This window comes from Rhea americana, unplaced genomic scaffold (genome assembly GCF_003343005.1).
Source record: "Rhea americana isolate MKP2758 unplaced genomic scaffold, rheAme1 scaffold_150, whole genome shotgun sequence".
Taxonomy (NCBI): Eukaryota; Metazoa; Chordata; class Aves; order Rheiformes; family Rheidae; genus Rhea; species Rhea americana.
The window spans coordinates 1749203-1767675 of NW_028185595.1; the positions used below are offsets into that span (position 1 = coordinate 1749203).

Below are 18473 nucleotides of genomic sequence, written 5' to 3' on the forward strand. Positions count from 1 at the left end.
GGCGCGGCGGCCGCGGCCGTTACTGACGTCAGAGCGGCCGTTGGCTGAGGGGCACCGCCCCCCCCCCCGTTACTGAAGGCTTTAAGACGCACTTGCTCCCAAAATCCTTTAAAACGATAAGACGCACGTTGCTGAGCCACCAGCTGGAACTGAGCCAGCCGCCAGCTGATGAGAAGATCCACACAACAAAGCAAGGAGAAGGCAGAGTTGTCCAGAAAGGCCACTTTATTGGAAAAAACCCTCCAAGGGACACGTGCTCCCCACAGCCCTCCTCCCACTGCAGTGGTTTCAAMGGGCTCCCCCAGTTGCACGATGGGCACCGGCTGCAGGACGAGCATCAGAAGYGCCCAAAACATCCCAAACTCCGCACCCAAACTCCTGACCTGGCAGGAGCCCGGCGCTTCAGGGCGCAGCACCGGAGAACCACCGCCAGCTCCCGTGGGCACCCCACCACGCGGTGCGGCTGCTGCACAGCGTCACGGAAGGGAGGATTGAGGAGGTTCCTTCAAATTTATTTTATTGCAGTAAAACTTCTAAAAGGTAGAGCTGTACAAAAAGTCTAAACAGCATTATTTAAGAATAACAGCACCTTATGCTGTATTTGTTCTTATTTAAAATTCTATTTCCCAAAAATACATTCCTAAATATACAAACTATACAATCTTGTCACTTTAATGCTGGTTTCTGTGATGATATAACTTTAAGCTAAAAATCTTTAAAACATCCACATACTGACAAAAGCTCTAATGTACAAATGCCTTGGTACCTTCATAATACCACATAAATAACTTCAAGAAACAAACTGCATTTGTGGAATGGTCCCCAAAACAAATACTTTACGGTGATCACACATCGTCCGCAGACAGCGTTGGAATGTTTATCCTTGGCCGTGTGAAAAATGCCATTTTCTCTCTAAAAAGAAAGCGATCAATTGTTAATGCAACACAATTCTTGCCAGAAATGTCCACCATCTACATTAAAATTTGGCCCACCAGCTATCACCAAAGAAAGGGCAGCAAATCCTCTCAGCCTATTTACACATTAGGCATGAGGCATCATTACAGCTAAGCTCACAACAGGAAAAGCAAAGGGCTGTTCCTGTATTAAAGAAAAGATTGGTAAATTTGTTGCCAGGTGTGGATCGACTTGGGTACTTCTCTGTTGCTTTGAGTTTAGCTGCAGCACTGCAAGTTATTTCCCTGACCCAGAGACCTTGTGCTAAGATATAAGGTCATAAAAATCTTAGTTTAAGTAGAACAGTTAACTACTTCTACAAATATTGGCTTTCCTTATCAGCATCTTAGTCATCTACAGAAAAATCATAACAGTAGTCAATCCTTCCTGTGCTTTCCAGGTGCTCCTACCTGAATGACTGCACTTCCAAAGGCTCCTTCCGAGACTGTCCTCGTAGCCTGTGCACATCCTTGGCAGCTGCCCTCATCATTTTATCAGCTTTGAGCTCACACTTGTGTTCTGTTTTTTCCACCTAAATGAATAATAGAAAAAGCTGTATATGTTCCCATGAAGAATCATTTCATYCCAACAAACTTCTAAATACAGCAAGGCAGTTCAGCTGTTGGTACAAGTGGTTTGGGAAGAGCTGTCTGGAATCACAAGCTGCAGAAGCTAAAATGAAGACTTACAGCTAAGGTGACCATCGTAATGCAGAGAGCTTTTTGTAAGGGCCCTTTGCTAAGAATTATGGCTGCTATGGACACCTCCTCTGCCCATTTTCTTGGATTTTTTTTTTTTAACATGAGCTTATGCAAGAACACAGCAACCCCTTGTGCAAACTCATTACTACACCTTAGGCCAGTATAACTCACAGTTTCTGCTTGAGGTCAGCTGTGATTTGTCAGGGGCACCTCTGCAGTTGAGAAAAAGCCTTGTACATGTACATGAATATCATGCAGACAGAATAAGTAAGCACTAACCATGACATACTGCACCTACTACATATTGGGAGGCTGAAGTTTAAAATCAGATAGCATTTGTAACTTCTCATACTTGCACCTGTGTAAAGGCAGGAAGCTCTGTGCCTGTAAATGCACGTGTTCAGGAGGAAAGCTCTCCATAGGAAGTGAAAGAGGGGAGAGAAATTCTGGCAGAGAACTGAGAGGCTAACATCTAAGGGACAATTAGCTACACAATAATCCTTGTTTTTGAAAAAAACATGACCGAAAGCCCACCTTGCTCATCATCCACCCAGGGATACCCAGGCATTTCTGAAGCTTTCCTACCATTATTTATAGATCTGTTCTTTTTGAAGCTAATATGATTTTTATTTAAAGGCTTTCCAGAAAAGTAATAATACCTCCCAAGCTGAAAGACAGCTTTCACAAAAAAAATGAACTGTTTGCTATAGTTCTTGGTAACTAGTTCTGTCTCCTTTCCATCCRTGCTCTGCAGTCTACCCTTCAAAAACAGCAAGACAGAAACTACCTTTTTTTCTATTAAGCTCTTAAAATGAGCCAGAAAATCTGCTATCATCTAACTTAGTGTTTCATATGCATTAAAATTCACAAACATTTAGAAAATATGTCATACTGAATGTCCCTTCTAACTAGCCAAAAAAAATGAAACAAATGCTGTTGGTAACATTTGTATGGTATTTCACTTCATATGTTTTGCCCTTCTTGCAACTCTCACATTCTGGAAAAATAAAAGTTACAAAAGCATTCATCTAACTTATTTATACATCAAATTCTTTTGCTTGGGATTTTTTGTGAAGCTCATATTTGAGTACCTCTGTTCTTAGAGTAACTTGGCAGAGCTAAGTAATACTGCTTTCCAGAACAGGCACATACATGCTTGCACTGGCAAATTCATACAAGTAGTCTTAGAGCAGACRCATTAACACCCTCTATTATATGTGAAAAATCTAAAAAAGGCTGTTTGCTTTTTGTTTTTTCTAAAAAACTACTTACAGCTGCAATTCTGAACTTCGCTGGTAAGTGCATGTAAATCATCATTCAGTTACAAGCTGCATAACAGAGGGGGATCAGACTTCTGTACTAGACCATGCAACTTTGACTAGTAAAGGATTCTGTTCGAAAGCCCAGTGTCACCCATGCACAAGTTTTATGCAGGCATCATTTCTCTTAGAAGGAGGAAGAAACTTGGAAGAGCAGTGTTCCTTAACTTCAAGTTTGTGGGTAAGCAGGAACAGACTCTGCAGTTTAAATCCTATATAGTTCAGCACATTTGAGAATAGCCGGACACTCAGCAGCGACTGCAACTTTCATTAGCAACAGCTTGCTTGATGGAGCAGTAAGATCAGGAAGATGAGCAACTACAGTGCTAAGGTTTAATTTCCTGACTGTCCAAACTGATGTTTCTCAAATCACGCTTCTCAAACATCTTGAATAAAATCCAAGGACAGTTTATTACTTACTCGTTTTTCCACTAATCTTAGCAGCAATCGAAATCTCTCATCATCCTTCACCCACTGTGGCAGCTCCTTTTCACCTTGACTCTGAGCTTGTTCTAACTGCTCCTTCAGTTCTTTAAGCACAGAGATCTCCTCTACTAGCCGATCATGCCAGGTTTTCGAAGCCTGCAAGTCCAGCTCCAGGTCTAGTGAAGTGCGGATTAGCCGCTCTGTACTGAAAGACTTAATCGAAGGCTAGAAAAGAAGGGGTTTATAAATGCAATGAAAAGAACTGACCACACCACCCCCCTTGAAAGGCAAATGCATCATGTAATATTTTTCTCCAAGACTTCTCTCCAGTGCAAAACATCTCTATCGATCCTGCTTCTCAATCCATCTCAAGACAGAAAATGTAGATTCAAGCAAGTCTTGCTTGCATGCCTTGCTCAGAAGTCAAACTCTCTATTCTTCAGACTAATATGCAATGCAGCAGAAACACATGCCTTTTTTCTTAAAAAAACCAAAAAACAAAAAACCCAAAACTCTAACGTATTCATGACCTCAGTTATAGTCCCAAACACAAGGTACTTCAAGAAAACCATAAAACCATATCCTTAGGAAAGGAGCAAGATTCTCAGCATCTGTAGCTTGGGTAAACRTTAGCGATTACTATTACAGTGGGAGCAAGAGTTCGTTGTGTGCAACTGAGGAAACAACTGGGTCATCTGAGCATCTGAAGCTTGATTCCCCTGCTCACTGCCCTTTTCCCCAAGTCACATTTGTTATATAAACTATTATTTTACAACAACAAACACAGCAAAAACATGCACGCTACTTCTACTCTGACAATACTGAGAATAGCAAGAACTCTTTTCGTCCTCAATTTATTTTTCTAAATGAGTTCTAGCAACTTAGACATTCCTGTCATCTTTTGAAATAGTGAAGAAATACAGCCTTAAGAAAGACTTCTTGCACAAAGAAAAGGTTATGAATGAAAGAATTTGGAACTAATTTGTTTGCTAATCCTTTAAAACAGTTCTCATTTTTTGGAAACRTGTATACTAGACAAAAAAACCAGAACAGAATGATGCTTTTACCCGTTTCATTCTGACGCTTCGTCTCTCCATTGCATTGCGAACAAAGGGGGGCTTTTTGGAAAGTGTTGAACTGTCACTATCACTGCGATTCAGCTGAAAACGAAAACCACATTTTTTTAATTAAACAAATATAAGCAGTGCATTTATCTTATTAGTAAGATCATGGGGCTGCCTAGGCAACTAGGAACAGTGATGGACTTGGAATTGCTGGATTTTGTGAAAGACTACAGTGGACACATGCCACCCCAATCAGCAAGTGCACAACATGCAATCCATTTGGCACAGCCAGGTCCTTGCCACAAACCTTAGGCTCTCAGTCCCTTTGTGGGAAGATACTACGGAAGGAGACACTAGTCAGGGTACAGCACAGGACTGCACCTCGCTGCTCTTCTCATGTGCAAGTAAAAAGGCTGGGCAAAACAGAAAAATAGCTGTAGTAGGAAATAGTAATATAGTCTTTGCCAATATCTGTAAAACATGGGATTACCTCATTAGAAATTATTTTTTTCCCTCTTTTCTAATGAATTGTATTTTAAGTTAGTGGTGCAGCAGGTACCTCTAMGCTACCCCCTAGATTTGACAAGTTTTAAGTTGTCGTATTATGTACACAGAGCCTGCCTTCTTCTACGATTGTTTCTAGATCTTTAAAAAATAGCTCAGCTGAAGTAGAGTTTAATTCCCTTCTCATGTTCCTTCTCAGACAAAAAGACAGTGGGGAAATAGCAGGCATGAGGAATATGCCAGCGCTGGGACATTGTGCCTCTGCCACCTAAGCACAGAGCAGTAGTGCAAATGAARTACAGTTTGCTCCTATAGGAGCACCTGCTTCTGAATTGGAGAAAACCTGCACATCAAACCCTGCTCAGCTGCATTAACAGAATTCCCACCTAGCTAGGAGAGCTCATGCATGATAAAAGGCAGGGCTTACTTGTTTGCCAGCTCAGTTTAAAAGAGTTATTTATAGTTTACCCTGATCCTCAGTCCAGGAAATAATTAACTGTGAATAAACATTTCAAAGAGGTKAAAGTGACACCCTTACCCAGCACATGGCCTGTTTAACTACCTTCCTACAAAGCACACTGGACACTTTCAAGCTTCCACAGGATTTTTATTGACATTATCAGGTACCTCTCATCATTTCCATCACACAGTTTAATGTTCGCATCCTCTAATGTTAGGTAGATGCACCTGAATTCAGTTCAAGTTAGCATAAAACAGTCCTAAACCAGCAGGAGAGGATTTGATATGCAGGTTACTCATCACTGTCTTAGAGCAGCCTAAATTTCATCACTAAATGAGACAGCTTTCAGAAGTCAGAGGACTTGTTGATGTTACTCATCCTCCCTGCAGTCTTTAACTGGCAACAAATCATAGAAACCACTCAGAGACAACCTGTACTAAGTATTGCCCAGCTTGATCACTGCCATAGAAAGGAGAAACAGGGCATTAAGACATAATGACGACCATTTGGAAGTGGCCTGTTATCCAGAAAAAAACCCAATGAATATTCTCTTAAGTTGAACACACAAACAATACATAGAAGTGGAAGAGCAAATATAGATGTTTGTTTCTAACAACATGTCTAGAACGCGTAGGTGAACATAACTAGAATAGAGTGATGTGGTTAGAGTCATACCTAGACTCATTCCAGAGTTTTAGTTACAGGAATTGTCTCTGTTACACTGTTCTGCTACAATGACTGCATATCAGAAAGTCAATGAGGCACGATATAAACAACCACAAATTTCACAGGGACTGTGCGACAGTAAGACAGGTCTACAAAGCACAGTGCTTTGGTACCAGAAGAAGCACAGCCATGTTGTTCTCTCACCTAATGCTACCGAGAGGCAAAGAAGGTTTTTCATCTAGGGAGAACCATGTACTAACACAGAGGAAATACTTGCGTTACCACAGCCAATCCCTTCCAAGTTAGTTTGGGCATCTCAGCATGCCGTATGCGCCACAAATATGTGTACCAAAACATTTTATAAACTTGTTTAAAATTATTAACTCTGAGGAAAGATACTGTTCTAAGTAAGTGAGGACAGAGCATCTGCTGAAGGGGAAGAAAAAAGCACTGTCAGATTTCAGCGAAGAATTCATAGATTAACTGAAGAGTGATATGGTGCATTCATTAAMCAGAATCAGCATTTATAAATCCCAGACTGCGTTTTTCTTACCCGACACACATACTGACTTTGTGGTCCTGGAGAAAATGTTTTGGAGCGGATGATAGTGCTACCTCTGACAAATTGAGTTTGCGGTGGATTTGCTGCTCTTTTGTCTTTTGGACGAACTACAGTAGAAGACTGTGCAAGGCTCTCTGTGTTTGTCTCCTTATCCACCTGAAAGACACATACTGCATTGTAAACGCCAGCTTGCCATCGTAGAGACTACATGTACCCAGGGTGCCCGACAGSCACCTGTGATGCGTCTCTGCTTTCAGTCCCAGAGGCACAGCATTCACAAACACAGACACTCTTTTGCCCTTTTCACGGAGGGTGTCCTGACACTTCATTCTTTGAACTCACAAGCTATGTTAACTGTATCACTCCTTAAGGGCTCCATGTCCCTTGACTGCTGTACAAYACAATTGATTCTGTTGATCTGCGACACTGATGTGGCCTAGCAATCTTTGCATGCAGAACAGAGGTATAATTTTAAAAACCATTCCCTTACTCTGCATCTGTAGCTGACAAAGGAATTCAAATCMCCATATGCACAGAGAACATTTCTACAGCACACTGTTAGAATACAACTAGATTCAGAATTATATCAGGTCAAAATCATGGTCACATTTCCATGAAAACAGTTTTCATGAGCTAACAGGAGGCACTGAACAATATGTTAACCAYGTGACAAAATGGTCACATACAGTGCATGGAGTTATTTAAAATTGCTTCAGGTAGATAAGCAGTTAAAAGTCAATTGTGTACTTCCAAATAACTGCTATAATCCTGCTTAGTTCATCAGTGACCTAGTCAGCTAAGTAACAGCAATTTCTCCCTTTCAACAAAAAAATAAAACAAGATCTCCCTTAGCAGGAGATAAACTAAAAGGAGCAAGACTTTAACATCACACAACAGAAGAGGTTCTAATTAAAGAACAAGCTTTTCTCACTTTGAGCACTCTAAAATCTCCTGTTAGAAGAAAAAAGTGCATAGCCAATGAGACACACAAAAGCACGATGTAAAAGSTTATGTCTTGGTTTAGCACAACAAAACTTGGGGGTGCCCCTTCCCCTTCAAAGCAAATGTCTGTTGCAAAGACATGAGCCAGTCACATTAATAATACCCTGTGTTGGCAAAGAAAAACAGGTAACTGCTGAGGGAATATGAAAATGCCTGTTTACTTATTCCAATACATGATAGCTTTCTGCAAGAGCAAGTCTGCACAGTCAAGCTGCAGAGGCTCACAAACTTCTGCAGGTGGACACTCAGTTACGTAGTATGCTTTGAGATTTAGCCATGAATAGAATACAAATCAAGTAGGTACAAGCATTTCCTTACAGCAGTGGCCTAGCTTCTTCACAGCTCCCACAGGCAATTCTCAATTGCTGCCTTTCCAAGGCTCTTTACTAAGGGTTTATTCCTTCTGAAACTTTAATACAAGAGTGAAAACTGCACGTGAAATTGCTGAGAGGCAAAACTAGATTTCATCCCTGAATTCTTTGGATGATGCAATTAAACAGAGGTACTTTGGAAAACTGCAGCAAGCAATGGAAAGCTCGAYTCATCTTTCTGTTTGAATGCCCCTTGATTTTACCTTTACTGATATCTCCATGTGCAGTTGGGAATTCAGACTTTCTTCTGTTTCCCACAGTGATTTTCCAGCGCAGAATTCTTCCTCCCCTTCTGCTTCATTTTCACTGGTCTCATCCTGCTCAGGAACTTCTTCATCTTGCCTGTAATAAAAACTTATGTTACTAAATTGACCTATTTAGTACAATACTCTGGTGTTTCAGCACAGTATTCTTAGAGCTTGCTGAACAGAAAGAAACACACTAAGGCAAACAGTTGTACCTGACARGTCCCATAGCCCCCAAGATTACAGAGAACAAACATAGTTTTATAAGGGAATGAACAAACTGGAATTTAACTACACCAGAAAGCTACCCGTACAGCTAAAAACTTCCTACTAGTCTTGTTTCAAATGAAAAGTGAGGCAGCTCAGGCTCCAGTCATATGGTCTGAATTTAAGAGAGTTACATGACAATCTCAAGATGCAATTAATCTCTTGGTTTAAAAAGTGAMATCAAACAAAATCAAAATATTTAACATCCTTTTCAGCACCTCTGAACTCACTGCTGGCTTCTCCAAGCCCATTGGTCAAGCTTCCTTTTTATTTCAAATGTTGGACTTCACRAATAAAATGACAACCAAATTTATTATTCAGGCAAAGCTCTGTACCATATAATGAAGCTTTCATAGAGGTTCATGGAACACTGTACAAGTCACAAAATTAGCATACTGTATTTTTAACATTTTTCAGTTTTGTTCTCATTTTTCAAGCAACCTCCTGAACAGCAGAAAAAAGCTTCCCACAGCTTYGTATCACTTGCCTTTTTCTTCTTTGCACATCAAACACTCCTGAATCCCTAAACCCTCCGATAATTCCATCACACTAAGACAGTAGAATGTTACCTACCAGCTCTCTCCGCTAATTAAAGTGCTTCTACTTTCCTCCAGTTTCTTCTCCACAGCTTCCAGTTCAACAGCTGTCTGCTCTAAGAGTGCTGATACAGAGTCCTGCAGAGACAAAGAGGCTTCATCTAAAGATACTACTCACTCAAACTGCAAAGTGCCCAGTCCTTCTGRTCAGAACAGTCCCAGCCAGCTTCGCTCTGGTGGCAGTGTCATAACCTCTAAGTCCACATTATTTGGGCACTCTATTACACACATAGTGCACAAACCTACGTGAGCATATCTGGTCTAACAACACCCAGTGACACTGGCAGTAGTGCACGTGTGCAGAAAAGCTAGATGGAGCATCCTGCAGGCAATGCACGTGCAAAGGTAACTATCTCTTGATTTGTTCAGGTTCAGTGCAGCAAGGTGAACTGCCTAATGAGAAGGGAAGAGCTCACACATATTGCTTATATCAAACCACATACCATATCCCTCAGCTTCACGAGTAGTATTTAGCCATGCACAAGGGCATAATCATGATCATCATTTTAACTCCTTTGCTGTGCTTATCAATGACATGTTAATAGTTCTAACTACAAATGCATCAGCCTTTACCAGCTGTAAGTTTTAGTMGCCTGTACAGTACTAACAAGAGGCTTTATAAGAGACCTTTGATTTAAGCAGTTCTTACTGTTTTTCCGGTGCAAGGTACTTCAGAATGAATGTTCCCTTGTTTATTTTTCCTGTTTTGCTTCTGTAGATATTTGTAATTAAGAAGGTTGTACCAACGAGTTGATTTCTCTCCAGATCTACATATTTCAGCAAGGCTAATCTGTGTGCCACCCTATTGAAAATAAAAAAAAACAAACCAATTTTAGTGTAGTATTACAAAGAACCAATGTCACATCAGTGGGAAGATAAGAGCAAAAATCCAGGATTATTCAGGAATTTAGCAAAAAACCAAAAATCTCCCATTTTATCCCCATTTCAACAACACTTCAGGAATTACACTACTAATGCTTTATATTTGATTTTAACATTTCTGCCTGGGGCCTTCAATCCAAGTATCAAATGCTACACTCCAGCTCCTGTGTGTAAGTAGCAAGAATGATGAACCACTCTGCTTCAGCCACGGTATGTTACAACCACTGCTTCAAAGAGAAAGAAAAAAGAAAATAATCCCTTTCAGGAAACTGGCAAGGCTGATGAAATCACTCTGCTTTGGACTGAGATGCTTAGTTTTACATATTCCATTCTTTTCCACCTACATTTTCATTTTTTATTGCCTTGCTTTTAGAACATAGTCTGACAGATCCATAACCAAAGTAGAACCAACTTGCAATTTAATCCACGTCTTGGTGGACCCAATTTTCCGAGCACTGTCCAGCTGACTGCATACTRTGCAGATTTCTTCCAAGATAATTTAGTCCCAGCTGGTGCTCAGACACACTGCAAGACAATACATACCGCCAAACAGAAAAACCCTGTTTAGAAAACAAATTTTTTTTTTGTACCAAAGTGTGCTTTGCAAGTGAAGGAAGAAATGCATAAATCATCATAAAACATGTACTGTATCTCTCCAGCCAAGGGAGATGGTACAGAACACATGCAGAAAAAACAAAAAMACAAACACAAAAACCCTTTCCTGTAACATAATTGTTGCTTATTTCTTAGTTCAACACAAGATACTCATGTTCTGGAGAGCATTACTCCAATAGTAGCTCTACTGAAATCAACTTGCCCAGGTAATACTAGACAGCAAAAAAACTCTTCTAAAAGATAGAGGGCTATGGACATACTAGCATTCCAAAATTATACAGATTTTAATAATGAAGCTTAACAGCAGCTTTTAAAAGAAATCCTGTAAAGAGCCTTTTTATGTTCTACAGGTAGTTTCAGAAATCTTGTGAGAAGTCCAGTCTCACCTAGATTACAGTATGTGTTTCCAAAAGGAAGAAAAATAGGCAGGGGTTTCACATTAAATCATGAGAGAAGGCAAATCTAGTTGTCTGTGACAAAATTATCGTAGTTCTTAACAAATATTCTCTAACAAACATTCATCCATCCACTCATCCAAATGAGTGTTCTTCACAGTAACAATAATTTTAATAGATTTTTCCTGCCCTRCCATCTGGGAGAGATCACACAGCTAAGGATTATAAAGCAAGCTTTCAAAGAAATTGCCACTCTTCAGAGTTTAAGATTTTGTACAAGCACATCAAAAAAGATATTAAAATAGAGATAAATACTAACCAGACATTCTTCAAGGTGAGATTTATCTACAGTGCAAACATCAACTCTTAAAGTCTTCTGGCGTAACACTGGGTAGGAGATAGAAACCCAAAACACTTCATTGTACACAAGATTGTCTGAAGCTTCCACTGGTCTTGTGCGAAACAAGCAACTTGTGCTTTCTGAACAGGGAAGAACAGCCACACGAATGTTCCTGTTGAACAAAATGTAATTGGTACTGCTGTACAAGTTTGCAGTATACCTCCATTGCAAGAGCACCACAAATCTGTTCATGAAGAATCCATCCTAAGCACTGTGAACATTATTCTGCTATTCTTCTCTTTGGAATATCAGTTATCTGAAAAAATACACATCTTTTACCACAAAATCAGAGATATGATGTGGTATGAGTTCCCTTAGGTTTCCTCCCTCTGAATCTTGTAAGCAGCCATCAAGGGACTACGTTTTACACAGTTACCTACATCTGAACAACGGACAGGCTGCTAGCATACACTTTGCAAGTAAAAATGACAATGCAAAAAAGAATCAAACTTATGTCAATATTCAGTACAGTAGGTTCAAAAAGGTTTACCTAGAAAGAAGTTAGTAGAAGCTGTACATTTCCCACAGAATCACAGAAGAGTTGAGGTTGGAAGAACCTCTGGAGATCATCTTCAGATGGAGCAACCCCTCTTCCCCAGCAGGCTTACCTAGAACATGTTGGACAGGATTGTGTCCAGGCAAGTTTTGAATATCTCCAGAGAAGGAGACTCCACCACCTCTCTGGAGTCCTGCTCCAGTGCTCTGTCACTCTCATAGCAAAGAATTTTTGTCTCATGTTCACATGGAACTTCTGTTTCAGTTTGTGACCACTGCCTCTTCTCCTATCACCAGGCACCACTGAGAAGAATCTGGCCCCATCCTCTCTACTTGCCCCATCAGGTATTTATACATGTTGATCAGATCCTCCTGAGCCTTCTCTTCTCCAGGCTGAATAGGCCCAGCTTGCTCAGCCTTTCCTCATAAGAGAGATGCTCCAGTCTCCTCTTCATCTCAGTAGCCCTCCGCTGGACTCTCCCCAGTAGCTGTCTTGTATAGTCTCAGAACTGAACACAGTACTGCAGATGCAGCCTCACTAGGGCTGAGCACGAGAGGGAGGATCACCTCCCTCAACCTGCTGGCAACAGTCTTCCTAATGCACCGCAGGATACCATTAGCCTTCTTAGCCACAAGGGCACACTGCTGGCTCATGGGGTCTTGTCCACCAAGACCCCCCAGGTCCTTCTCTGCAGAGCTGCTTTCCAGCAGGTCAGCCCCCAGCCTGTCCTRGTGCATGGGGTTGTTCCTCCACAGGTGCAGGATTTCAAGCTTTTGTTGTGCAGCTTCATGAGGTTCCTCTCTGCCCTCCTCTCCAGCCTGCCCGAGTCTCTCCTCTGAATGGCAGCACAGCCCTCTGGGGTATCAGTCACTCCTCCCAGCTATCATCAGCCAACTCTGTCACTTCAGTCAGGATATTGACAAAGAGGTAGAACAACACTGCAGCCTGTACTGACCCCTGAGAAGCACAGCTAGCTACAGGCCTCCAACTAGACTTTACACAACTGAGCACAACYCTGAGCTCTGCCTTTCAGCCAGTTCTCAGCCTACTTCACCATCTGCTCATCTGCCTCACACTTGTCCTGAGGATGTTACGARAGACRGTGTCAAAAAMCTTTCTGAAGTCAGGTTAGACAATGTCCACTGATCTCCCTTCATCTACCCAGCTAGTCATCCCATTGTAGAAGAATATTAGATTTCCCCTTGGTGAATCCATGCTAGCTGCTCCTGAACACCTTCGTATCATTTACCTGCTTAGAGATGGCATCCAGGATGAACCGTTCCATCATTTTTCCAGGGATGGAGGTGAGGCTGACTGGCTTGTAGTTCCCTGGGTCCTCCTCCTTGCCCTTTTTGAAGGTTGGAGTGACACTGCCTATCCTCCAGTCCTCAGGCACCTCTCCAGTTCTCCAGGTCCTTTCAAAGATGATGGAGAGCAGCCTAGCAATGACATCTGCCAGTTCCCTCAGCGCTTGTGGGTGCACCCCATCAGGCCCACGGATTTGTGAATGCCCACTTTGCCTAAATGACCCAATTCTCCTCAACCAAGGGAAAGTCTTCCTTTTCCAGATTTTCCCCATGGTCCCTAGGCTCYGGGATTCCTCAGGACTGGTCTTAATAGCAAAGACTGAAGCAAAAAAGGCATTCAGCATCTCTATCTTCTTGGTATCATTCAACACCAGGGCCCCTGCCCCATTTGGTAGTGGGCCCACATTCTCTCTAGTGTACTTTTTGTTGTATTTAAAGAAGCCCGTCTTGTTATCCTTGACATCCCTTGCCAKGTTCAATTTCAAATAGCCTTAGTCTTCCTACTCACATCCCTGCATACTCAGATGATGTTCCTGTAATGCTCCCAATTTGCCTGTCCCTGCTTCCATCTTCTGTGCACTTCCTTCTTCTGTTTGCCAGGAGTCCTTGTCCATCCATGCATCACTCTTGAGCTTTGAGGAAACGATCCTTGAATATTAACCAACTTTTTAGAATCCCTCTTCCTTCTAGGGCCTTATCCATAGGATTCTTCCAAGAAGGTCCCTGAAGAGGCCAAAAATTACTCTCCTGATGTCCAGTGTTGTGATCTTTACCTTCTTCCTCCTCACAGGATCCTGAGCTCCACCATCCCATAATCACTGCAGCCAAAGCTGCCCCCAACCTTCGAACTTCCAGCCAGCCCTTCCTTGTTTGTTAGTACAAACAAGGTTAGTACAAGGTCCAGCAGCGCACCTCTCCTTATTAGCCCCTCCATCACCTGTGTCAGGAAGTGATCAATGTTCTCCAGGAAACTCACATGTATGCATCTGTGAACATGTTCAGGCATAAGTTTTATATGGGAACAAATACCTTCTCTGCCTCTTAATTTGGTTGCTCTGGGCACTCTGCCACAGTTGAGAAATCTGCTGGCTAGGGTTAATTCTAAGAAAGTTTCTCCCTTAACACACACAGGCATTTGAGGAAAAAATTGCATCTTTTTTTTCATTTTGTGGGTGCATCAGTTCACAAAGGATGCTACACATGACAAAATGCAGAAGCACTTCAGAAGGGGTAAGTTTTTTAAAATGAGAAAAACAGAAGCCAAATATCTGTTTAGTTCCAACTGGAATCTAACGCGAATATTTCAAGCATTTTTATTTCATCCACTTACACTTTCTGATCTTGCGGTAACAGCAAAGCTGGAGCATTACTCAGCTGAATGATGAGTATTGCAAATTGTTTATTTTTGTCATCATATCTGGATTAATTGAAAAGATAAAAAAATTAGTATTACAGAAATCTGCCTTAGACTGCATGAAAAAGTTAGTGAACTTGTTTCACTAACTTAAAAACACATCATTAAATATTTACAATCAAGACTACTATGGAAATATGAGTTGCCCCCGTATCAACTTCAGTTTCATATTACCTGAAATTTTGCTGTAAGAACATACAGAATTACTTACATAAATATTTAGGATTTCACAGATACAATGGACTAGAGATTTGACCCAATATAGATTGTTTCTTCTGGTTTCTGACTAAATCACTGTATTCCAATTAAAACCTTTTGAAAAACCTTGTATAACTATAAAATTAAAAAAAAAAACACCTTACAGGTAAAAAATACTTGATGAATCGAGACTAGAACAGTGAAGATATTACGGGTAACTATGTTTTATTGTTGATGGCCACGATACAAGACAGTCTTGCACTAGCTATTTTTCTCAATTTCACACAAATTCTCCCAAATAATCTGAGGAAAACTGCTGTCTACTTTCCTATGTCTTGTACACTACATACAGTGTTCGGGTGTGGTAAATCATTATGTCTGCCATTTACCTTCATCATTTTTTCCCCCTAAGCTGCACATGAAAGTAGACTGAGGGTCCTCAAAATGCTTCCTCCRAACCAGCAGGGACACTCCTCCCATTCCTGGTTTGCAGGATCATACCACACTTACCACCAGTGAATTTCCACTGGTTTTAAAGAGGATAATCAGGCCAAAGGCGGCCTAGAGACAGGTGAAAAATTACACTACAAAGAGTGTTTGTTAATACTAATAGGATAAGAAAGCAGAACAAAGTGCTATCTTAAATCACGTATACTCTTCCCTAAGAAAGRAAATTCTGTAAGAACTGTAGTGCTTACTTCATTGCAATCTGGACTTTAGCAGTCCCAACTGCTTCTGCATCATCACTGTCAAACACCATTTCTGACACACATGGCCTGAAAGAAATCAAAGACAATTAAGGACTTGATCTTCATATTCCTGAACTGCTATCATTTGTGTGATGAGATCTCCCCACCYCCTTCTATTCGGGAGCAGGGAGGGCATAACGATTTTGCAGAACAACTAGCAGTTAAGAGAACTCATTTAAGAGCAACATGCAACAAACACCCCTAGACGTATATCAGCAGAAAGTCACATGCCTTCTCCACTCACTGCCAATAAAAAAGCCACACAAAAGGCTGTGCAMAAAGAGAAGGAAAAATTTTTAAATGGACCCTTTGACTGCATTTCAGGTAAGAACAGCTGATTTCCCAGCAACAGAAAATAAGACCTGAAAACTGCAAACCTGTCCACATAGCAAAAATTCTCAAGTTTGATTAGATTTAAGTCATTCCTTTGTTTTTTTAAGGAATCAGATGCTCCTAAGCATATTAAAAGTAAGAGTACACTAACTGGCCTTCTTTAAAAAAAAAGCTACCTGTTTTTTTTCTCCCAATGTGTTCTCTAAAGTTTTATGCACCATAAACCCCCAAACCTACATTCATCTCATTGACTCAAACACACATTGCCCCGTGACTCAGAGTGGTCACATCATCCAAGAAATCCCACATTTAGTATGACATTTATTCACAACCTTGGTGCTATGACTAGCATCTCTCCCCTGTAAATATTTCACATATTACTACGCATGCTTCTGCAATTCATTTCTTTTCAGCTACAGAAGACAATATACATTGTATTTCCTATCCTCACCACTTATTATGGGCATCAAAATGATACTGTAGTCCTTGTAAAAGCTGAGTCAACAACCCAAAGATTAAGCAACATGAGAAGATATTCAAGAGTGCACCGAGATGCCTTCTGTAATTTTATCACACATTAACCCTCCTATCCTCTCCATTAGATCTCCCTACCTAATAGAGAGAACATAACAGCCCCTAAGATGCTTAACTGTATGGCTCCCTGACTTGAGCCCATAAGGTCTAACTTATGAAAGTGGTGTGCATTCTCAGAGTGAATTGTGCTGTAAATATAAAATAATAAATTTCTCTGGAGAATTCAGGAAGAAAAGAAGGGATGCAAGTTGACTGTAGAGGTTAAAAATTCTTCATAGGTTGCATCAAATGAACACTCTTATTTATCTCAACAACAAAAACTTGGGGAAAAAGCACGTTAGACATTAGTAAGAACAGTACCTTCCAGTGAATTTTTTTAAAAATCTATTCCAGATAGCTTTAGCAAGCAGAAAAGCAGGTCCAGACATCCAGAATGAGCAATAATRCATAGTTCATTCTGTAAGTGCTTTAGCTACTTATAGGGAAAAGTCCTGTGGAAATTGCATATTGAATCCAAGTAATCAGGAATGGCATCATAGTGCACAAACATCTGTAAAGCCATTCAAAGTACTTCTTAATGGGATGCTTGCTACCTTATAAACATGACAAAGTTCTTTTATGCTGATTTAAGGCTGTAATCAACACCAGAACAGTTAACTGATAAGAGGAGAACTTTACACCTGCCAGATGGTGTTCTCTGCCAACACAGTAAAGGCAGTGCTAATGGGTTACTAGTATCTTCACAAACAGAACAACTGTTCCAAATAACTTTCCATAAGGGGAAAGGCGGTAATCTTATTTTCGGCTACTTTACAATGGGAAGCATGGGACATTCCTTATAATCGAGTTCAGTTTGCTTACAGTTTCTTTAAAAATGAAGTCTGAGTGAAGACCTTAGTCAATAAATTGTAAAAAAAGTATCACATCCAAAATTGTTCTAGTTGATTTCTGTGGACAAAGCTGAATCATTAGTGTCTTCCTAGAGAAGGAGCTGATGTCTACCTTTGTACAGTTGCCTCATACACCCCACTATCTCCAGCGACAGATTCATCAGACACTGCAGCTGACACACATGCCACCTTCAGTGCTGTCCCTCCAGTCATATTAACACCTATCAGAAAAAAAAAAAACAGTTGTTAGTGAAAACCAATTGTCTGCTTCAGGTACAGTTTCTTATTCTCCCCTTGAGTTGCATCTTCCTCTTTCCACCCAAGTATTATTAAGCAACAGCACATTTCTGAACACAGACAGGACAAGGGTATGGTAAACTCCCCTTAAGCATTAACTTAACTCTGGCTAACAGGTGAAGTGTGAAACTGCCTTGGAGAACAAAAAATTTTTAGACAACTAGGACTAAGACAGTGTAGAGGTAGAGGTGAGAGGAGGATTTCCTTGCACAGATACAAAAGAGCATCTTCACTTCTGCCTATGCGCATGCTGTTTTTCGCTTCTGCTTTGGGTGAAAGGACAGGTCTGTCAATGCTCATTTCACAACTAGGTCTTGCAGTAAGACTTACATTACACACCACTTGCAATTACTGTACTATGACTGGCTGCCTTTCTGGTTACTCCATGGATGCAGGTCCTTGTAGGAGGACTAGGATAGTAGTAGGACTAGGATAGTAGTAGGAGAATAGCAGTAGGACTTCCTCATAGGAGAGACTTTCAAAACACTCAAAGGGCAGGGAGGTACCCATGGAAGATGGGGCAGTGTGTAGAAGAAACTTTGAATTCTAAGATTACAAATATTAACCAAAAAGCTTCTAATGCAAGTCTGCCTTAAGTGGGTAGAAGTCCTTCTAGTCCTAGCTACCACAAATAGAAGTAACAAGGCAAATTTTAATGACTGGCCAAGTAAGAATCAGACGTATGGTATATCTGACCTAGAAGAGCTTACATCGAGTTTAGAGGGGGAATGATGAAAATTACACCCTTCTACCTCTAAACAAAAATATTAGATACAAATCACTGAACATAGGTCTGGAAAGACGAGACTAACTAGCTAAATACAGA

The 18473-nt window shown here is 40.8% G+C and overlaps 1 protein-coding gene across 1 annotated transcript in view; it reads right to left on the reverse strand.

Annotated features, from left to right (window-relative positions):
• Nucleotides 1-470: 470 nt before the first annotated feature.
• Nucleotides 471-18473, reverse strand: part of WWC1 (WW and C2 domain containing 1) — a 67157-nt gene continuing 49154 nt past the window's right edge. Inside the window, exons 12-23 of the mRNA XM_085299584.1 lie at nt 17463-17571; nt 15543-15620; nt 14563-14649; nt 11349-11541; nt 9787-9939; nt 9115-9215; nt 8233-8371; nt 6648-6812; nt 4468-4560; nt 3395-3625; nt 1365-1486; nt 471-912 (exon numbers count right to left, since the gene is read on the reverse strand). Of these exons, the coding sequence (XP_085155710.1) occupies nt 846-912; nt 1365-1486; nt 3395-3625; nt 4468-4560; nt 6648-6812; nt 8233-8371; nt 9115-9215; nt 9787-9939; nt 11349-11541; nt 14563-14649; nt 15543-15620; nt 17463-17571 (1538 nt within the window). The 3' untranslated portion in view covers nt 471-845. The remainder of the gene's footprint in view (nt 913-1364; nt 1487-3394; nt 3626-4467; nt 4561-6647; nt 6813-8232; nt 8372-9114; nt 9216-9786; nt 9940-11348; nt 11542-14562; nt 14650-15542; nt 15621-17462; nt 17572-18473) is intronic.